The 24399-nt window shown below is 31.3% G+C and overlaps 1 protein-coding gene across 3 annotated transcripts; it reads left to right on the plus strand.

The window, feature by feature from the left end:
- The first annotated feature begins 10374 nt into the window (after window positions 1–10374).
- LOC119601333 lies at window positions 10375–21422 on the plus strand. Of its 3 annotated transcripts, none has more exons than XM_037952181.1 (2): window positions 10375–10936; window positions 17549–21422. In XM_037952181.1, exon 1 carries the CDS (start codon window positions 10768–10770, stop codon window positions 10876–10878), a length of 111 nt encoding a protein of 36 aa, XP_037808109.1. In that variant the 5' UTR covers window positions 10375–10767; the 3' UTR covers window positions 10879–10936; window positions 17549–21422. The 3 variants fall into 3 exon arrangements, with proteins under 3 accessions (XP_037808109.1, XP_037808110.1, XP_037808108.1); XM_037952182.1 differs by having other exon boundaries at window positions 17842–21422; XM_037952180.1 differs by having other exon boundaries at window positions 10380–11560.
- The last annotated feature ends 2977 nt before the right edge of the window (window positions 21423–24399 follow it).

The following is a 24399-nucleotide window of genomic DNA, read 5'->3' on the forward strand; positions in this document are numbered from 1 at the left end:
GTATTTAAATTGAATGACGAATTGTATAATTGAGGTGTTTGTCAATGTGGCAAAAATTGGAGGTAAAATAAATCACACAAACAAATTATTTATTCATACGATTTTATTCGGCGGAAGGAAGAAACAGTTGTAAAAGGAAAATTTAAATTATACTTACAGTGGCACAAAAAAATTATAAACAAATTTATCAAACATACTTTTTTAAATTTTATTTGTTTAATTTAAATATTGCTGATACATGCTAATGTATAACAGAATGTTTGTTAGTTTAATTTAAAAAATGTAAAACAATTTTCTTAGATTTTTTTTCTGTTGCAAAAACTTTTTAAGTTTAATTTTCAAACTTTTGTTTTGTTACAGAAAACAATTTTTCATTCAAATATATTTCTCTCTCTCTCCCCATTTTTGCTTAACTTATGTTCAATAACATTACACTGTTTTCTTCTTGTGGCAAATAATGTTGAGGACACAATGTTGAAAATACAATCACATGAGTATGAGTATGTGGTACTTGTGGTTTGAAATTTGTTTCACTTTTTTTCTTGTTTTTGATGGTTGTCAACTCTTTGCATGCAAATGAAAGACTTTAAAATTTTTTTATATTTTTTTCTCATATTAACTGATGTGTGTGTGTATGTGTTGCTGCTGTTGTTCTATAGGAACATTGCAATATTTAAAATTTTTAAACATTTCTTTTCGTGTGTTTTAAACAGATTTATAACTTTGAGGCAAACTTGAGTGTTGAAACAAATAGTTGATGCTGATTTATACAAGTGACTGAGTGTAAATCATCATCATCATCGTCAACAACTCACATCCCTCATCGTTGTGTCTGAATCTGTTTTGAATTTGTGGTATTTTTCGTAATTTACTTTCGGTCTTAATGACAGTTTTATAGAGCAACCAGGGATGGAAAATAATGTTGTATTGATAATTCAGTTCGACGCATATATTTTCTATAGACATATGTCAAACATTTTCTATAGAATTATGACAAATTATCTGTATTATTTTGTATAGAAAATCTAAGAAATTTTCTAAATATAATCTGCGAAATTTAAACAGAAATCTAAAGAGCTTCTGAGAAATTTTATAAAGAAATTCTAGAATATTTTCTATAGAAATATAGAAAACTTTCTAGAGAAAATCTAAAAAATTTTCCATAGAAAATCTAGAACATTTTCCATAGAAAATCTAAAAAATGTTTCATAGAAAATGTAGAAAATTTTCCATAGAATATTTAGAAAATTTTCCACAGAAAATGTAGAAAATTTTCCGTAGAAAAATTAAAAAAAATGAAAATGAAAGTGTAGAAAATTTTCCATAGAAAATGTAGAAAATTTTCCATAGAAAATGTAGAAAATTTTCCATAGCAAATCTAGAATATTTTCCATAGAAAATCTAAAAAATTTTCCATAGAAATTTTTCATACAAAATGTTGAAAATTTTCCATAGAAAATCTGGAACATTTTTCACAGAAAATCTAGAAAATTTTCGAAGGAAATTCTAAAAAAATTTCCAAAGAAAATCTGGAAAATTTTCCATAGATAATCTAGACAATTATCCATAGAAAACCTAGAACATTTTCCATAGAAAATCTAGAACATTTTCTAGAACATTTTCCTATGGAAAATTTTCCATAGATAATCTAGACAATTATCCATAGAAAACCTAGAACATTTTCCATAGAAAATCTAGAACATTTTCCATAGAAAATCTAGAACATTTTCCATAAAAAATCTAGAAAATTTTCCATAGAAAATCTATAAAATTTTCTACAGAAAATAAATAAAAATTTTCATAGAAAATGTAGAAAATTTTCCACAGAAAATCTAGAACATTTTTAATAAAAAATCTAGAAAATTTTCCATAGAAAATCTGTAAAATTTTCCATAGAAAATCTAGAACATTTTCATAGAAAATCTAGAACATTTTCATAGAAAATCTAAAAAAATTCCATAGAAAATCTAGAACATTTTCCATAGGAAATCTAAAAAATTGTCCTTACAAAATCTAAAAATTTTCATAGAAAATCTAGAAAATTGAAAATAAATAAAAATTTTCCATAGAAAATCTAGAAAATTTTCCATAGAAAACCTGTAAAATTTTCCATAGAAAATCTAGAAAATTTTCCATAGAAAACCTGTAAAATTTTCCATAGAAAATCTAGAAAATTTTCCATAGAAAATCTAGAAAATTTTCCATAGAAAATCTAAAAAATTTTCCATACAAAATCTAAAAAATTTTCCATACAAAATCTGTAATATTTTCTATAGAAAATCGGTAATATTTTCTATAGAAAATCGGTAATATTTTCGGTAGAAAAATCTGCAAAATAGAAAATTGTTCGATAGAAAATTTCTATAGAAATTATGAAATATTTTCTAAAAAAAAATGTAGAAAATTTTATTGAGAAAATTCTTAATATTTTCCAAAGAAAATCTGAAACCTGAAATATTTTCGATAGAAAATCTGTAAAATGTTCTATAAAAAATCTGTAAAATTTTTTCCATCCCAGGAGGATAAACAGTTTTTTGTTTCATTTTTATGTTTAAAAAAATTGTCTGTGACAGTATTGAAATGTAAAAGTTTTTTTTCCTTTCTACGTTTGCACAAGTTATGTTACTTGGAATAATTTATTAAGCAAATTGTTTTAGATCTCCTCTTCATAACAGAAACAGACATAAATCCTAATGTGCAGAATGATATATCAGCATTTAACATACCTATGTATATGACATTGTAATAATTCAGGATTTAATGTTAAAAATTTACAAAAAAAGCAAATCCTTACTTTTTAGCTTAGACCTTTTTATTAATTTTTTAAACAATAAAGTTTAAATTATAGATTCTGTAATTCAAACTTAAATTTTGTTAATTATAATTTCTAAAATAATATTCTTATTAAATGTTATGTATGTATGAGTTCATGCCACCGCAAGAATCATTATAAAAGCCAAATCTTAATTATGTAAATTTTGTATATACGATTACTGTATTTTCTTTTCTAATTACAAGTATCTATCAGCATTGTCATTGAACATTTCGATTATTTTCCATTACCAATACAATCACGTTGATTTTGTGAATTGCCATCATCATTGAATGGAAAACATACAGAGACTATTACAATAGCCTACAAAATTACATGTTATCCATACTAATACATACATAATCCTTGTCATTAGAAGGACTCCAAGAGTAAAGGATGAAAAGGAAATATAGCTGTGGATTTGTGTCTGTTAGAGAGATTTTAAACTTTATAAAAGTGCCGCCATTCTAATAATCATGTGCAGCAAATACATCATTATTTTTTACATCATTATAAAGTAATCACAATAATAATGTGATTGTGTTTGAGTGTTTCCACATTACAGGGATAGAAATGTTTATAATATTTATAATTATAAAACATTTTCTATTGAAAATCTGTAGAAAGTCAATAGAAATTTTCTATAGAAAATCTGGAGAATTTCCCTTAAAAAGTCTAAAGGATTTCTTATAAAAGTCTAGAGAATTTTCTGCAGAAAATCGAGAAAATTTTCTATTGGAAACCTAAAAAATTTTCTACAGGAAAATCTAGAACATTTTCATAGGAAAATCTAGAAAATTTTCTATAGAAAAATCTAGAGACTTTTCTATAGGAAAATCTAGAGAATTTTCTTAGGAAAATCAAGAATATTCTCTACAGGAAAATCTATAGAAAAATCAAGAGAATTTCCTTTGAGAATATCTAAAAATTTCCTATAAGAAGTCTAAAGAAAATCTAAAAATTTTATAAAGAAAATCTAGAAAATTTTGTAAAGAAAAACTACAAAATTTCCCAAAGAAAAAATCTAGATAATAGGAAAATCTAGAAAATTTTCCATAGAAAAATCTAGAAAGTTCTCTTTCTAGAAATTCTTGAGAATTTTCTCTGAAAAATCTAAAAAATTCTCTTTGGGAAAATCTGGAAAATTTTTTACTAAAAAAAATAGAAAATTTTCTATAGAAAAATCAAAAGAATTTTCTATTGGAAAATTTAAAAAAAAAATGTATAAAATTTTATAAAGAAAATCTAGAAATTTTTCTAAAAAAAATTTAACAAATTTTTTATAGGAAAATCTAAAAAGTTTTCTTAAGAAAAATTTCTATAGAAAAATCTACAGAATTTTCTATAGGAAAATCTAGAAAATTTTCATTTTTTTACAGGAAAATCTAGAAACTTTCTATGGAAAAATCTGTAGAATTTTGTATAGGAAAATTTAGGAAATTTTCTATGGGAATATCTAGAAAATTTTCTATAGAAAATCTGTAAAATCACTAATATTTTGTATAGAAAATCAGTAATATATTCTATAGAAAATCGGTAATATTTTGTGAAAAAAAAGGGAAAATCAGCTTTAGCTGTAGAAATATTTAGGGCACAAGTTATTCATGATGGAATCCATAGACTACAGAGATACAGTCGTATAGCTAGTCTGAAATAGTCAGTCAAAGTCTGCCTATACTCTAAACAATCTAATAATATGGTAAAGATATTTTACCTTTCACAAAACTGTAGAGTTATTCCCAGCTAGCATTTTTTAAATTTTTGATCACATTCGAGTCATTTATGACTCTTCTGCACGATTAAAATGATCATATATGCGCCCATTTTCTGATTATAAATGATACATTCGTCGGGAGAAAATGGTACCCTACGCGCGACTCTTCTAAATGAGTCTTTTATGAGCCCCACTTCTGATCAATTATGACTAATTTTTTAATCTTTTTTGAGTCATTAATGAGACGAATAACTGGCCGTTTTAGAGTTATTTCCGGATCATATTATAGTCATTTTTGAGTCTTTTCTGACTAATTTTTATGTTTGTTACAGACAAATACAATACAACAGAAAACAGTTTTTGATCTTCCGACTGAGCGAAATATAACTACAAACTAAATTTATGAACAATCAAATTTAAACGTGAATGACCTCAGATTTGACAGAAAATCGACTATAAATATTATACAAATTCAAATACTTATATATTTAATTTTATACGCGAAATGAGAATTATATCAACTCATTTTAGGCCACACAAAATGTTTTGCTAACTCTTACAAAAGAGTCTTTTCTGGGCCCCATTTCTAATCAGTTTCGACTCATTTTTTAATTGTTTTTGAGTCTATTTTAAGTGTAACTGTTGTTGTTTCATTACAAACAAAAACAATTACATAAAGCATAATTTTAGATCTTCCAACTGCTTGAAATATGACCACAAAATAAGTTTTTAAAACTATCATATTTTAAACACCAGGATGGTCAATTTATGATTGCTATACATTTTGTTATTGTTTTCCAACTATTCAGTTTTCAATCATATATCGGGATCATTTTCGAGTCATTATTTAATCGCTCAATTTATAAATCACTTTTAGGTCATCAAAAGGAGTCAAAAATGACTCAGTTTACTGATTAATTATCCAACAATCTTCCAAATGCTAGCTGGGTTTAACTCTGTATATGTATATCTTAGTATCTGTGTGTTATTTAACTCTGTATGTATTTACATATGTATGTATGTATCAGTGATGCCAGGAGATTTTTTTCAGAAATCCCTACGCTTATGAGAAAAAATCCCTTTTTTCCCTACACCCACTTTTTATTTTCCCTACATTTTTCCCTACACTACTTTTTTCCATTTTTTTCAAAGTTTATCTTAAAAAAATACAAAAATAACATCAAAAACTAAAATATTAGCTCCGTTTTATAATATACATATATGTATGTATTTTTTTTTAATTTTTAGGAATGAAATTTCTAGAATTTAAATTTTAAATTTCTTTCAATTTTACATCATACAAATCTTCCAACCCTGACTCTTCAGTTAAGATTAAAAAAAAAACAATTGAAAGATTTATGGCAGTATATCGAATCGTGATAAAAATTTATTTTATGTGCCTCCAACAAAAAAATTTTCATAAAATAATTATTTTAAATAAGGTTTACTTTTGCGTTTACTTTTTGCGGTTTACTTTTATAAATTTTCAGAACATTAAATTCATGTTTTACAATCCTGAGTTACTGCATTAAGCCCCCGACTACTCTATCTATAAGGAGTCAGAATATATCGCCCTACAGGATTGGCATAATCCAAAAAGTCGTTTCAAGAAAATATGAATATTTAATGACATTTAACTATTTTTTTAATAACTTTTAAACAAATCAAGGGGTTTTAAAAATCCAGATTCAGATAGTTGAGGTTAATATGTTTCTCATCTAAATTGAAATTAAATTTTTAGTTGTCTAATATTCACAAAAACGTGGGTTTTAGTTTTTAGGTTTACAAAAAATCGATTTCACATCGAAAATAATAGACATATTTGAAATTTCATAAATCTATATGAAATATTTTAGTATGTCGCATGTTTTGAAGACCTTAGTTCAAGAAAGCCGAATTTTGGATTATGCCAGTCTTGTAGCGATATGTAGGTACATATATTGTAGAAATTACAAGCGGAATTTTTACTAACGATACACTTAAAACTGATTTCATTTTTAATTTAAAAGTTTAATATATGAAAGAGTATATTTTTAGTTGTTAAAAACTATGAAATTGAAAAATCCCTACAATTTGACAATAGTAAGAAATCTTTCCCTTTTTCCCTACACGTGAAATTTTTGAAAAAAATCCCTACAAAAAGGGAAAAATCCCTACACTTGGCATCACTGGTATGTATATCCAAGTATCTGTGTGTGCTCATTTCATGTAAATGCATATAAAACAAAAAAAATATTTTGCTTAATGACTTGACAATAATGTGATTTGTGAAACACCTTCATTTAATTTTTTGTTTTAATTTTTCTATAGATTGCATAATTTTGCTTTAGATTTTAATGCTATAAAAAGAATATATGTATGTCAGTATATTTATTTTAAAAATAGTTATTATAGTAGATAAAATTAAACAAAATCAATTATAGACTAAAGTTTATTATTTTCACTATAAATTAGATTTCAGTTTAGTTGTGGAAATATCAAGGTTTTTTCGTTTTATTTGTAAGGACCCAAAATGTTGCGATTTTGAACCCCACAATTTCTTTTATTGTAGTTTTTGAAATAAATACATAAAATGTCTATTTGATCAGTGTTTGACTTGGTGGGCAATGGATTACATCCATCAAAGGGGGGCGGATTACATCCGCCAATGTGTGTTTGTTTCTTTTCAGATAGAACGATCAATTCAGCCCAACAGAGTAACAGAACAGTGACATAGAGAGAAGGATTCAGCCAAAGAGAATTCAGCCAGAGAGAAAGAGAAGGATATTCAGCCAGAGAGAAGAAAGATATTCAGCAAGAGATGAATTCAGCAAGAGAGAAGAAATATATTCCGCAAGAGGGAACAAGAGGATATCCAACCTGAGAGAGTGAGAGGACAGTCAGATGGGGAGAATAAGCTGTAAAACCGTTAACGGTTCAAACCTATGAGAGGAGCATCACTACAAAACTACAGGAGTTGTAGTTACTGAGGACTATAAAAGAGGATGTAAACGAACAATCAGTCTCTTTTGCGGTGTAACAGGTGAACAGCTAAGACGTGTGTGTCGGTAAGAAAACTACAGTGGGCAGTGCTAGGTTAGCAAGAAACACAGTAAGGCTAAGATTAGGTCTCTGGTTTACAATCAGTGGACAAACAAAAACCTTTAACGGATTTACATCTGCTAGAGGAAGATTAGGGCAGAGGTGATAGACATTTTCCTGGAAGTTTACACTCGGGAAAATTAGGGTCAAGAGAGAACTCTAGAATTACATTCTAGAAGAAAAACCGTAGGCAAGCACTGGCTCAGGGCAAAAGCGATAGAAATCTTCCTGGAAGTTTACACTCGGAAGAGTTAGGAACAAGAGATAATCTCTAGAATTTACATTCTAGATATTCCCAAAGGTAGGAGTTAGAGGGCAGGATTGGAGGGACACCGACACGCGTCACACGTTCACAACCCGGCCAGCGAGACAAGTTCGTGTTAAGTGATATAAGTATTAAAAATATTTGCAAAGAAAAAAAACAAATATATATAAGCATAAAAGTAATAAAGCTCGAGAGAAAAAAAAAGAACATTTGAAAGCGTGTATTAAAATTTTATGTAAAGGAATCCTGGACTAGACTGAGCACTACCCCAGCTTCAAACCCGGAATAACCGGAGGTTCCTTACATTGGCGCCCGAGCAGGGACCCTTTTGATCAACACACAAAAAGGTAATAAAAGAAGAGACAAGAAATCATGGTGCGTACGTCCTGGGCATATACCCTACGAAAGGATGAATTGGTGCAATATCTGGAAGAATTCGATCTAGATGCCAGTGGTACCGTAGAAGAAATGAGGAAGAGGTTTGCCACATTTATATCCGGTGAACACAAGGAAAAGGTCCTCACCAATAATGGAAATATTTTATCACAAATTAAAGTATATGTACAGATAATATTTAAACTTGGTACCCTTGTTCATTAGCATTTTAACTCACTATTTTAACATGGCAATGACATTGGAGGCAAGTACTTACTATGCTCGCTTACAAATAACTACTTCAATAAGTACTTACTACAGATGAGTGATATTTTCACGACTGTGATTTAATCACTGTGATTGATAATTCACTGGTAGCTACTGTGACTGAAATGATCAAATAACAAATCACGTTCACTAAGAACGACGTTCTTTAGAAATCACTGGATCGCTCATCTCTAGTACTTACCAATGGGAAATTAAAAATTGTAAAAAAATGCTCACATAGACTACGCACCTGGTCCTCTTGTTCGTTAGTTCGCTGTCGTACTCACAACACCATTACTTAGTAGTATAAGTCATTAAATAGCCAGTTAAGAGCTTTAAAAATATTTTAAGAAGAGAAACTTATATGGGTGGTACCTCAATTATAAACAAATCCTTATCAAATTTGCTAGAGACATTTTTGATCTGCTATTATTAGCCTATTATGAGCCTTAAAGTAATTTTCTGAAGAGAATCTTATATGAGGGTAGGATTAATTATATTAGATTATATATTATAGACTAATCAATAGAATAATCCATAGATCAGTCAATAAGTTTCTAGAATATTAAATGGACTAGTCCATCGATTTACCTCTAGAATATTTCAAAGACTACTCCATAGACCAGTTCATATATTAACCTATAGACAAGTCAAAATAATAGTTCCTAGAGTGAGAGTTTATAAACTGTTTAATAGACTAGGCAATAGACATATGACCAAGTCCATAGATAACATCGATTAGACAATATACTAGAAAATGAAAAGACTACTCCATAGACTATTGAATAGATTGGACCATATACCATTCAATTGATTGGACACCTGTTCTATAGAAAATATTTTTAAGTGTGAATGTATAGCCGGTCGTGGTCGACCATATGATACCCTACACCAGTGAGTATGTTAAAAATGTAAATTGTTTCTTAAATGTTGGAAAAAAAAAAGAGATTTTCATAATAGGGCTTATGTATATGGGGGTTTAGAGGAATTGAAATAATTGAAATGAATTTTGAAGTAATTTTTTGAAGGGGAGTTTGTATCGGGGGTAGGGTCAAATCAGGCCCGTTCATTACGAAAATCGGCAGTGTCTACAAGACACTTTTATAAGGGACTTTTATAAAACTTAGTTTTATAAAAGTCTAAATTACAACCGGTTATATGGAACTCTAGGCGAAATAATGCACCAATTTTAACCATTTTCAATAGGCTTCCTTGGGTCAAAAGAAGAGTATGTGCCAAATTTAATCATATTATCTAAAAAATTGCCAGCTGTAGCGTACGCAAAAGCTTTACATGGAAACACTTACAGACGGACGGACAGACAGACGAATGAACGTATGGACGGACAGACATAGCTAAATCAAAAGTGATTCTGAGCCGATTCGTATACTTTAAGGTGGGTGTAGGACCAATATTTTTGAGTTTACAAACATAAGCATAAACTCATTATACCCTTCCCACAATAGTGGTGTAGGGTATAATTATAATGTTTTTTAGTTTTTTCTTTCATTTATGTTAAAATTTTACCAATACGTGGAAGTTATGATAAATAAGTTGAACTATTCTATCAATTAAAGAAAAATGTCGTCTTTATTGATATTCTATTTAAGAAAATCCTCAAAATTCGAAATACTTTTTGAACAGAGTAGAATATGTTTAACGAATGCCGGAAATTTCTCGCAATCAACATTTTATTAGATACATATTTTCCTTTTAAATACTAAAAAAAATTAAATTTTACTTAAAAATTAAAGCTAAAACAACTACTAAATCAAATAAAAGAAAAAAGTTAAACATATTACCAAAATCCACTTTAAAGCAAAAAAGAACTTAAAAGTAAATTATCAAGAAAAAACAACACATTTCTGAAAAAAAAAAACAAAAAACTTTAATTAAAACATTTAACAAGAAATTGAAAATTAATTAACAACAACTAAAGAAAAAACAACACAACTGAAAATTGAATACAAAAAGCAAAACGCAGGCGTAATAATACAAAACAATTAAACGGAAATAAATAATAAAAAAGGACTTCTAAGGATAAAATTAAAACTCCAACACAACACTTGATATTGATAGCAGCAACACTACAGAACTAAAAATAATAAATAATATTTTATTTCTATTTTTACAATAACAAAATAAACTAAATCAAAAGAACAAACCACGAAAGTAACCAATTAACGTATAACAACAACAACAATAACAATTAAAAATTAATTAATTATTCTTTTGTTGAGCCAGAAAAGTTTTATGAGTAATAGCGCCATGGTTGCCGTAGCTATTTGTTGTATTCTCGTGCTTCTAGCCGTATTCATTGTCATCATCATAGTTGTGGGCCAAACAATGGGTGAACCAAAGTGAGATAAACTTCAGCTGGGACCCGGTAATTTCCCAGATGGATAACAAAGGCCTACCAATTGTTAGTACATCCTCAAAACCCCTACCCAAGAATAAGAATTAAATTGAACATTTTCCTTAGAAACAAATGAAAAAAAACGTGCAACCAACCAACCAGTGACTAGTTATTCCATATGACATAAATCTGGCAAAAACAATTTAAACATTTTAGTAAACAAGTGAATTTAAAACAAGAAAAACAAACATCATTTTTACAACAACCACAAGAAAAAAAATATAAAATAATTTTTAACCCATCGTGTCAGTATCAAATTGGCTGTGATGTGTAATTTTTTTATTAAAACAGCAAAAATACATTTTTTAATTATTATTAACAAATAAAGAAAAGATTTAGTGAAAACAAAAACGACATGAGTTCAAAATTTTTGTAGACATTTTAGTAAAATCAAGAAAAAACCAAAGAAAAAAATTTTATTTTATTTTGATAAAAAGTGTTAAAAAAAATCAAGTTTTATAAATGTATTGAAATAGTTAATAAGTGTTAATAGTTAATTAATGTTTAAATTTATGAAAAAAATGTAAAATAATTACAACTACCAAAATAATACTCCAAATAAATGTTGCCGTAAACATGATGCTGGCAGTTAGCAACATTTTGTAAGCAAACTTACAGAACTCAGTGAAAGTAAGAAATAGCAACATTTAATTATACTTTAGGTTAGGTTAGGTTAGGTTGATAGGAGGATGTATACTACATCAAATCCGAAGAAATACACCTAGGCCACTATCGGGCCTGTTGTGCGCTCCAATTCAAGAAAAAAAAAAAAAAAAAAAAAAAAAAAAAAAATTGTTTACTGAATGTTCAGAAACTCAGTTTCCTGGACGTAATTCCTAAGAATCTTCCAATCGGTGTTGGTTAAGAATGTTATTTCCGGAATAACATCACTTCCAAGATACTTGGATCTAACTTCGACGAATGCCTGACAATGGCAAAGAAAGTGCTCCAGAGTTTCACTGTCCTCTCCACATGCTCTACATTCGTCTGAATTCGCACGTCCAATTTTGTATAGATGTGCTCGTAATCCTGTGTGTCCACTGAGAATACGTACCATCATACTAACCTCAGACTTGCTCATTTTGAGAAGATTTCTCGTCTTGCTCTCATCAGGGTCACCCCATAGAATCTTTGTGGTTCTACCCACCGTTTCATTATTCCAAGAGGCCTTATGGGATTCTCTCATCCATATTTTTAATTCAGCTTTTGTTGCGTCGAATGGTTTTGCGTTTGTCAGGTTAACTACATCGAGCTCCCTTCCCTTTAAAGCTATTACATTCGCCCTTTCGTTGCCGATTACTCCCGAGTGGCCTGGTACCCATATGATGTGAACCTTACCTCTGGGAGAGTATTCAGTTAAAGCTTTCTTACAATCCAATACGGTCTTAGATTTAATTCTATCACCTGATATCGCACAAATTGCCTTCTGGCTGTCGGTAAATATATTAAGCCCTGTGGGCGCCATATTTATTCTAATCCAATTTACACATTCCGTTATTGCTCGTACTTCTGCCTGGAAGCTTGTGTTATGATTAGGTAAACGGTGGTATATTTCTGTTTCTGGGTCTTCAATATAGAACCCCAGACCCACTTTGTCCCCTAATTTAGAGCCATCCGTGTAGCAACGGATTCCTACTGGTATTTGCTCTAATGTTCCGCTTGACCAAGACATTCTATCTGGGATTAGCGTTTCAAAGTTTCCGACATATTCAGTGTCTGGTATGCGATCAGGCACGTCCGATGAATGTGTATAACCTTCCAATGTGTCCAGTATACATTGATGACGTGTCCTATAACCGTTTTTGGCCAGTTCGCCTAAAGTAAAGAGCCGTTCGGCTGTAAGCGCCGCCTCATATCTTATATATGTTTCAATGGGTGGAATATCTAGCAACGTTTCCAGAGCCTTGGTTGAAGTAGTACACATGGCACCACTTATACCCAAGCAGCATGTACGCTGAACTCCTTGTAGTAGTTTGATATTACACTTTTTGTCCAAAGCAGTCCACCAGATTATTGAAGCATAAGCTAGAATTGGTCTAATTACACTTTTATAAAGCCAATTTGTCATAGTAGGACTAAGACCCCATTTTATGCCTATGGTTCTCCTACATATCGCCCAGCACCGATGTGCCTTGTTGATCCTATCCTTTATGTGGTGTCTCCATTTTAATTTCCGGTCAAGTATTACACCTAAGTACTTAACTTTGTCTGTCACCGGTATCTTCTTGCCCAAGAAGCAAGGTTCAGTATATGTAGAAATTTTTGTCTTTCTTGTGAAAAGACAGATTTCCGTCTTCGCCGGGTTAACATTGAGGCCTCTCGGTTGAGCCCAGCTCAAGGCCGTATTCAGAGCCTCCTCAGCTCTTCTACACAAGTAATTTGGATCCTTTCCCTTTAAAAGTATTACGACATCGTCTGCATAGCAGACAGGTCTAAGTCCTTTCTCGGTTAGGGTCCTTAGGAGGCTATTAATCGTGGTAACCCAGAGTAAAGGTGACAAAATGCCACCCTGTGGTATACCGCGAAATACCTTTTTCCTGATAGTTATATCGTACATCTCGCAGCTTATCCATCTGTTCCTTAGCATGTAGTTGATCCAGTTACGGAGCACCCGGTCAACATAAAACTGGTCTAGGGATTGGATAAGGGTATCAGTGTGCACGTTATTGAAAGCGCCTTCGATGTCAATGCATACTGCCAGTGTATACAGTTTGCTATCGAAAGATTCACCTATGTAGTGGACAACTTCATTTAAAGCGGTTTCCACCGATCGTCCCTTTACATAAGCATGCTGCTTATATTTAAGGTCATTGTATGGTATGCTGCTTTTAACCATGCTATCGACTATCCGTTCCAAGGTTTTAAGTAGGAAGGACGTAAGACTTATCGGTCGATAGGACTTAGGTGTCGCATAGCTAGGTTTCCCTGGTTTGGGTATAAATATTACCCTTGCATCCTGCCATTTAACTGGGGTATATGCCAATTTTAAGCATGCAGTGAATATCTGTGACAGATGTACGGAAACCAGTCCCGCCTCCATCTGCAAAAGTGCCGGGAAAATTCCATCCGGCCCTGCAGCTTTATAGGGAGCAAAGCTCTTGATTGCCCCTTTCACCATGTCAGTTGTAATTACTATTTCCGTGTTACCCTCCCCTTCCTCCAATATCGGTTCATCTATGTTATTCGATATACCGGGTGGGAAATGAGAATCCATTAGGAGTTTCATTGTCTCCTCCATATCCTCAAGCCTCCTGCCCGTGTCATCGATCATAGATTCCGGTTGGACATGAGTTTTGGATAGGAATTTTTTTATCTTCGATACGTCATTTACGCTATCTACCTGTTCACAGAAAAGTTTCCAGGAGTCTCGTTTGGCTTTTCGAACGATTTTCTTATATTCACCAAGTTTATTACGATACTCATCCCAGTATACTGCGGTCTTTTTACGCCGTGCCCGGTTAAATAGTTTGCGAAGAGTCTTCCCAAGGTTCCGGATCTCCCCAGTTACCCAGGGTTTTTCCTGGGCAGATCTCCGCTCTCGCAGAGGGCAGCTGTCCTCGAACGATTCAACCAGGGCACTTGTGAACGTTTCCACTTTGGCATCTATATCCTCTTTATTTCGACATTGAAAAGTGTCCTGACCTAAACGGTTCTTTAGTAAGGTCCCGAACATTGTCCAATTAGTTTTAGACTTATTCCGAAACTTTATCGGCTTTGGTGGTGGCCTTAGTATTTTGAATCTTATGTACCGATGATCAGAAAAGGAGTGCTCGTCCGAAACTCTCCAATCCTGAATTTCGTTTATAAGCTCTTCTGAACATATAGTTATATCTAATACTTCTTCTCTGATTCTATTGACGAAGGTAGCTTTATTACCTAAGTTCAATGTTATCAAGTCTTTAGTATTAAAGAAATCCATGAGGGCTTGTCCCCTGCGATTGGTGTTTGTACTACCCCAAGCTACATGATGCGAGTTGGCATCACAACCTATTACAATTTTCTTATTTTTCCTTTGTGCCTCTTCAACCAGTTTCATCAGATCCGACGTTGGTGGTAGTGTCGGAGAATCGAAAGGCAGGTAAATAGATGCAAGGAATATGTTGCCACGACCTTGCTTCAGCACCGTTGCATCCGATGTTGATAATCCTGTTGAGAGGAGAAAACATAAGTTCTTGTGACATAAGATACATGTTCTCGGGCGAGATCCTGTATCAGCGTAGAAAAGTTGGAAATTTACGTGATTTAATCCAGAAACCTTGTTGCGAATCGTCCAAGGTTCCTGGATTAAAGCTATATGTATTTTACCTGTGTTGATTTTAGCCATCAGAGCGTTGGTAGCTGTCTCGCTCCGATGGAGGTTTATTTGGATAACCTCAATCATGGTCATCCATTAAACTGTCTTCCAGCGAGTTGGTGGTCACCTCCTCGCTCTTTGGATTTGACTCCTCCGGATAGCCTGAAGTGGCTATTAATGCAGTGAGTACTGTTGATGGCACTGCGGTGTCCTTATCAGGCATAGGAATAGCAATATTTTTAATAGACACATTCCCAATTCTGGAGAGCATTGCTGTTCTGTCTTCTGGCGGGTGAGTGATTTCCTCCTCGCTTTTAGGATTTGACTCCTCAACATTGCTAGTACTTGCTAATGATGCTTTGGGTACTGTCTTAGGTGTTTTAGTGTCCTTGTCGGGGCCGGTTTTGACAGCCCTTTCAATCGGCGCCTTCCCAATTTTGGAAAGGGCAACTACACTTTCTTCTGGCGAGTTAATGGTAAATTCCTCGATTTTAGGATTTAACTCCTCAACGTTATCAGTAGTGGATACTGATGCTGTGGTCTTAGGTTTTTTAGTATCCTTTTCGAGGCTTGTTGTAACAGCCCTTCCAATCGGCACCTTCCCAATTTTGAATATGACAGATTTAGAGGCGAAGTAAGCTCTACCTTTATTCTTGGCAAGACTAGCCATGGATTTCTGGTCGATACCTATTACAAATAAAGTTCCCTCAGGTTCTTCTTTCCTGTAAAAGACATCCCATTTTTCCACGGCCAGCTCAGCATTTTGACCTCCAAGAATTTCCAGTATACGTTCATTAGCCAGTTTACTGCCCCATCCTTTTATGTAGACAGTGGACTTTAGGAGCACCGGAAGCTCGCTCTTCTTTGCCAGTCCCAGCCTAGCGCCGTCCCAGGGAGGAGGGATACTTTCCACCAAGTTCTTTAGGGTGCTAACACATTGGTGAGATGCCAACCTCATCAACATCACGCCCATGCTGAACTCGCAGCTCTCGCTCTCTATTGGTTGTTTGCCCTTCGAAGCGATTGCATGGTCCACTATCTTATTGTTGACCAGGTCTTCTATTTTACTCTGTTGGTCTATTGGAATTTTGCCTGTCGGATTACCGGCATCGTAAACTGCATAGCAGAGATCGTCCCGGTGCCTACTTCTGGCAACTGTGGCGTAAGATGGCGGCTCTTTTCCTTTTCCTCCGTCTAGCTTCTCCTTCCTCGTTTTTCGGGGCTTCTTTTGAGATTCCCTTACCTTCGAGGTTGATTTCGCCGACGTGTTCGTCTTCGGAATATCTGGCTTGGCGTTGTCACCCTTACTCGCAGGATTCTCAATTGAGATTCCTTTGAGTGAAGTATGGCTTGGCTTCGACTGTGTATTAGAAGACGGGGAGCTCTTTTTCTTCTTAGGTTTATTCTCAGTTGTCAACTCATCGGGAGACCTGATCCTTTTTGCCTCAGATCTTGTGAGAGAGTTCGATTTTTCCTTTGGAGTGTCGTGGGATTGACTAACTATGATTTCCTGAAGCATCTTTTTCAACTTCCTCCTCTGTGCTCCAGAAAGTCTTTTCTTAGTAATAGGTAGTTTAGCTATGCTATCACTCACCTCTTTCACCATTTGCTCTACTTCATCCTTTTTGGGATTTGCTATAATGGTATTATTTTTATTATCATCTGAGGATTCAGAGTCGGAACCCTCACCTATATTTAAAGGCTGAGGTAGCTTAGAGCTCTCTCCGAGTACATCCTTCTCTTTCACCCCTATATTTTTGCCAGCGGCATGCTGTACACTTGACGCATTGTCCGCCACGGAGGCCAAGGTACCCACCTCCGTAGTAGTATTCTGCTCACGATTGCAGGATGACGACGACACGTGACTCGCGAGTAGATCAACACTTGCCGCCGGTACTGGGTTATTTAGGCCCTGCACCGTAACTTTTATCTTTTTATTTTTATTTTCCATATTTGTTTTTTTTTTTTTTTTTTTCCAGTTTTTTGGTCCGCGGGGAATATAATATTCCCAGGTGGTGGACAATCTGCCCTCCCTCAGCTTAAGTGAAATTAAAGCTGGGAGAGGACAGATGGTCCATCACCACCCCCTATCCGCCACCCGGGGACGCGCTCGGTAGGAAAAATCTGGAAAACTCCCCCGAGTAATTATACTTTAAAAGTCTTATAAAAATCATAAATACAATAACCATTAAACACCAACATAAAACTTATTCAAAAACTGTTATAAACATGTTGCTAACAACAAAAAATATGATTCAAAACTTTTCATAAGCTCTCTTTAACATAAATAAAAAAAATCCATAATGAAATTTTTTTTTAAACAGTTTTCATTCTAACTGTTTGAAACAAATGTATAAACATGTTGCTGGTAATTGTAATTTCAAAACTTCTATAAACTGAACTCTAACTAACTAAAAACTACCTTAAACCCGTTAAAAACTTCAGCTGCTTTGAAATATTAGTTTTTGTCAACATGAAAACATCAAGAAAACATGGATCACACTCGACTTCAATTGACAACATCTAAAACCCGCACAAAACTTCTTAAAATTAGTTGTAAATATGTTTAGATTTCAAACTAAATTTAACTCAACTTTAAACGGTGTTTATTATAAAGTTTAGAACATTGTGTAACTGTCAACATGTTGTCAGTAGGAACAAATATATCAAAAAAACCTTAAAAATCTTTTATTTTAAAAATTTCTCTGGCAACAAAATATTAACATTTAAAATATATAAATTAACAAAAACGCATCCCAAATTCAAATTAAACTCATATCAGTTGAATAACAACAAAGTTGCCAAAAATATGTTGCGGAATAAAAACATTAAACAACATTTTAAACTAAAGAAATTTCTCCATTAACCATAAAACTTACAATACTTGAAGCATTAGGCAGCAGAACTGTTATCTACATGTTGCTAAACATACCAAAAATTTAAAACCACAAATTTATTATCAAAACACCTTAATAAAATTGATAAATATCTACAGAGATCCAGCAGAATTTAAAATAAATAAACCATTACAGCATAAAACTAACGAAATGAGCAAAATCTTCCACTAGATTTCGAAATTAAATGTATATAAAATCCAGCAACATTTATTTTATAAACAAACTTAAATTCTCAACAAAATGCATTTACAACATCAAGTAAATTTGTATATATTTCAAATACTTTGCGGCTGTAAACATGTGGCAAATATTAAGCAACACTTCAAGCAATTAAACAAGATTTAAACAACACTTCCTCAAAGAAGCAGATCCTCAAAGAAACATTTTAAAGTATATGAGTTTATTTTCGGCAATATGTTGAAGAGAGAAATAAGAAAAGAATTAAACAAAGTCTAGCAACGTGTTTGCAACATATAAAAAACAACAAATACGCATTTAAGTGTATTTTAAACCTGTTTCGAAGTAGATTAACATGTAAGCAACATTAATTAAAACGTCAGAAACATCTCAGCCACATTAAACCATCATTCAGGCTTTATTCAAGGAAAGTATTGTCATGGCTAAAAAAAAACTACAACCAAATTGATTAAACATGTTGCAGAGCTCAAAATTATAAACAATTCTGAAAATTTATTGAGTAAAATGTTGAAACAAATTTAAATGTTGCTAAAGAAACGTTCGTAGAAAACGTTGTTCATATTCTAAGTAAAGAAACATTTAGTATCAATAAATAAAAGAAGTATTTAAAGTATTTACTATACTTTCAAAGGCCAGCAACATGTTTAACACATCTTAAAGAGTACAATAACAGTTTGAGTGAATTCCAGTTTGAGACAACATTCATCAAAAAGCCAGAAACATCTCATCAACATTTAACAACATGACAGTGGAAAATCAGTACTACAAATGTAATTTATAAAATTTTAAAAATCATTGAACAAGGAAATTTTTGGAAAATGTTGCTGTGACTGAAACATATAAAACAAAACATTTCAGAATATTGCCGATCAAATAGAGTATTATGGTCCAACTAAAGAAAGTCTAAGGAAAGGAAGTCATTAAACATGTTTCAAATAAACATGTTGCAAAATAGTACTTAAAATAAAATAAAAAGATTTTCTACTTCAATACACTTCATAGATGTTGCGGAAAAAAACCGTGCATTAATAATGGAAAAGAACTTAATAAAAATGCAAGAAAACATTTCAACAATATGTTGCCAAGAAAACTAAAACCTAAAAGTTTCAACAAGATACAATTTTTATCTATAGCAGATTTACAATATATTATGTGTTGTAACAACATGTTGCTATATAGTAGTACTCTATAAATTTCAGATGGAAAAATGTTACTTCATCATGTTGTCAAAAAGATTTCAGAGCATATCTCCATAATCATTTGTAACTAGAAAAATGTTATAAATATTCACAATGAAAATCCACGAAGGAAAGACAACTCATTTTATCGCCAGAAAATGTTTTATCAACATATGAGAAAGCAAAGGCAATTACTATAAAGTTCCAACAGCAGGACATTTTGCCAAAAAAAAAAGCAGATGACCTCAAAATAAACAATGTATTTACTATATAGACAACAGATAATTCCAACCGTTATACAAGAAAAAATTTCATCAATATGTTGCCAAGAAAACCACAACCTAAAAAGTCTCAACCAGATAAAATATTATCTATGGAATATTTTGAATACGTTAAATGTTGAAACAACATGTTGCTAAATTTAAATACATCATACATCGGTATAAAGTTGCTTCAATATGTTGTCGAGAAAACTAAAACAAAACATCTCAATAATTATATTGTGACTAGAAAAACTGGAGAACTAAATTTACAACAACTTAAACGTTATTAAAAACATGTTGCTACATTGAAACTCTACGCTTATGACAAACAAAATCTTTTCAAACATTGTTGCAACAACAAAAGGCAAAAAAAAAACAATATAAAATATATTCATAAGGCAAAAAACAATATAGAATATATTTAGTTCAACCCCTTTTAAAAAACGTATTCATTAATATACTACAATAAGCCTGTAAAAAATTCTCTATAAATAAAATGTTTCTAAATAATGTTGCAACAATATAAAACTGAAAACAATTTCATTTAAAATTTCACATTTAAATTTAAAAAAAAAATAACAAAACATAATTAATAAACTAAATAAAATAATAAAAAAATATTCTAAAATAATTAAAAAACTTCCTATGAAGACTGTTAAAATCACCTAATCTTGTAATAATAAAAAAATTAAAATAAAAAATACTCAATGAAAATATGAAATTTCAAATCATATCATAATTAAATTATAAAAAATAATCAAATTTTCGAGCAATATTTGTTTAACAAAACAAAATAAAGAAAACGTTTTCTTTCTCCCCCAAAACACTTGTTAAATAAAGCAAAATAACAATAAATAAACACCAACAAGGTTAATAACAATTCCAACAAAAAACTAAATAATTTACAGAAAGTTTTCATAATTTAAATTCAATAAAAAAAATACCAAATAATTTTGTATATTTATAAAACAAATTTTTTTATATATAACTTAAAACAACAAAAAAAAAATACAATAAAAGAGAAAAACATACAATCCTTTTAAATAAAAATATTTTACTTACAAAAACCCCTTTCAAATATAAACTACAGTTTTAATAACAAGTTTACAAAAGGAAACAAATGATTATGGAAAAATACAAAGTTTTAACCTTTTAACAAATAATGTGTTACAAATAGTTTTTATAAAAATTAAAAAAAAAAACATATATATAAATATATAACAAAATATCTAAACAACAATTATAAATGTATTATATAATTAATTATGTTTAAATGTGTTTAATAACAATAACTTTAAATTACCTAATGAAATATCAACAAACAGCAGCTATTTTATAAAATGCTCTGTAACTGCTCATTAAAAAAATGTGTATTTTCAATTTCAAAACTTCATTAAACTAAAACAAAACAACTGAAATAAATGTAAAAGTTTTTATTTTAAAATTTAATTCAAATAATATTTGTTAAAAACCTTATTTTTTCCAAAAATTTTATGGGAAAAGAAACCTTGAAATATGTACAATAATTAAATGTTTAAAGTTTATGGCAAAACGTAAGTGTTCTATTAAGACAAAAGAATTAAAAATTTCTCTATGAAATACACAATTTTGTATCAAATATTAAAAAATCATCTAAGTTATGGGAATTAAATTTTTACAACAAAAAAGGTAAGAAAATGGGACAATGTCAATAAATTTTAAATATTATAATTTTATAACACTAACTAGCTTATCTTAGGTGCTTCGAGACTACACTATAGACTAGACCATAGACCAGACTATAGACTAGACTATAGACCAGACTATAGACTAGACTAGACTATAGACTAGACTATAGACTATACTATAGACTAGACTATAGACTATACTATAGACTATACTATAGACTAAACTATAGACTAGACTATAGACTAAACTATAGATTAGACTATAGACTAGACTATAGACTAGACTATAGACCAGACTATAGACTATACTATAGACTATACTATAGACTAAACTATAGACTAGACTATAGACTAAACTATAGATTAGACTATAGACTAGACTATAGACTAGACTATAGACTAGACTATAGACCAGACTATAGACTAGACTATAGACTGGACTATAGACTAGACTATAGACTATACTATAGACTATACTATAGACTAAACTATAGACTAGACTATAGACTAAACTATAGATTAGACTATAGACTAGACTATAGACTAGACTATAGACTAGACTATAGACCAGACTATAGACTAGACTATAGACTGGACTATAGACTAGACTATAGACTAGACTATAGACTAGACTATAGACTAGACTATAGACTAGACTATAGACTAGACTATAGACTAGACTATAGACTAGACTATAGACTAGACTATAGACTAGACTTAGACTAGACTATAGACTAGACTATAGACTAGACTATAGACTAGACTATAGACTAGACTATAGACTAGACTATAGACTAGACTATAGACTAGACTAGACTAGACTATAGACTAGACTATAACTAGACTATAGACTAGACTATAGACTAGACTATAGACTAGACTATAGACTAGACTATAGACTAGACTATAGACTAGATTATAGACTACTATAGACTATACTAGACTAGACTATAGACTAGACTATAGACTAGACTATAGACTAGACTATAGACTAGATTATAGACTAGACTATAGACTAGACTATAGACTAGACTATAGACTAGACTATAGACTAGACTATAGACTGACTATAGGACTAGGACATAGACTGCTAGACTAGACTATAGACTAGACTATAGACTAGACTATAGACTAGACTATAGACTAGACTATAGACTAGACTATAGACTAGACTATAGACTAGACTATAGACTAGACTATAGACTAGACTATAGACTAGACTATAGCTAGACTATAGACTGACTATAGACTAGACTATAGATAGACTAATAGACTAGACTATAGACTAGACTATAGACTAGACTAAGACTAGACTATAGACTAGACTATAGACTAGACTATGACCTAGACTATAGACTAGACTATAGACTAGACTATAGACTAGACTATAGACTAGACTATAGACTAGACTATAGACTAGACTATAGACTAGACTATAGACTAGACTATAGACTAGACTATAGACTAGACTATAGACTAGACTATAGACTAGACTATAGCAGCTAGACTAGATACGACTGACTATAACTAGACTATACACTAGCTATAGACTAGATATACACTAGACTAAATAGACTAGACTAGACTATAGGACTAGACTATAGACTAGACATAGACTAGACTATAGACTAGACTATAGACTAGACTATAGACTAGACTATAGACTAGACTATAGACTAGACTATAGACTAGACTATAGACTAGACTATAGACTAGACTATAGACTAGACTATAGACTAGACTATAGACTAGACTATAGACTAGACTATAGACTAGACTATAGACTAGACGATAGACTAGACTATAGACTAGACTATAGACTAGACTATAGACTAGACTATAGACTAGACTATAGACTAGACTATAGACTAGACTATAGACTAGACTATAGACTAGACTATAGACTAGACTATAGACTAGACTATAGACGAGACTATAGACTAGAACTAATAGACTAGACTATAGACTAGACTATAGACTAGACTATAGACTATACTATAGACTAGACTATAGACTAGACTATAGACTAGACTATAGACTAGACTATAGACTAGACTATAACTAGACTATAGACTAGACGATAGACTAGACTATAGACTAGACTATAGACTAGACTAACTATAGACTATACTATATACTTGATTATAGACTAGACTATAGATATGCTATAGACTTAACTATGAACTAGACTAGACTATAACGGAGATATCATGATTGTAGATTCAGAAATATAGACTGTGCTATGATAAATCAATTATATATACATATAGTATAAAAATTTGAGGATGTAGCTATAATAGATTTTTTTATTTTTTTTTTTTTTTTTTTGTATGGGATGTGCTACGCCCACCGATATTTTTTTTGTATTTAATTGTTGTTGTCCATTCAAAATTTCAGAATTATCGGTCTAATGGTTACCCTTAAATCCGAAATATTATATTTAATTCATACGGGAGGTGCCACTCCTCCTATTGCTAGTTCGCCCATTTTGTGTAAAAATATTCATGGTGGCACATTATTGGACTACTTCTATGTAATCAGGACAATTAGTATGTCAATATTTAAGTGATTACCAAGTTTTTTCTGGGAATTAATTATAAATCTACATTATTGTGTAAACTATAAACATTTTATATTATTTTATTAACAAATATTTTCTTTATATATTTTCAGGTAAGCATTTTGTTAATAATATCATTTAAATCGTGAGTATAAAAAATAATAATTGTATATTCTATTACCGATTATATACATACATATATGTTCCCACATCTAACAATTTTATATAAATACATACTTACATTCAACAATTGATGTAGAATAGTGATAGTGATCAGTAAAAATTCGGTTCATAATTGACACAAGTATTAAAAAAGGACATTAGAAAGTACAAAATATGTACTATCCTATAACTTTTATTTGCTTCTTAATACCAGAAGGAATAGATACACAGTATAGATTGAATAAAATAA

This window comes from Lucilia sericata, unplaced genomic scaffold (genome assembly GCF_015586225.1).
Source record: "Lucilia sericata isolate MDLA Ls3-8-SP2 unplaced genomic scaffold, ASM1558622v1 Contig000158F_arrow, whole genome shotgun sequence".
In the NCBI taxonomy this organism is placed as follows: domain Eukaryota; kingdom Metazoa; phylum Arthropoda; class Insecta; order Diptera; family Calliphoridae; genus Lucilia; species Lucilia sericata.

Coding starts and splice junctions, on each gene's coding strand:
- LOC119601333 (XM_037952181.1), top strand. CDS start 10,768: ATGAGTAATAGCGCCATGGTTGCCGTAGCTATTTGTTGTATTCTCGTG.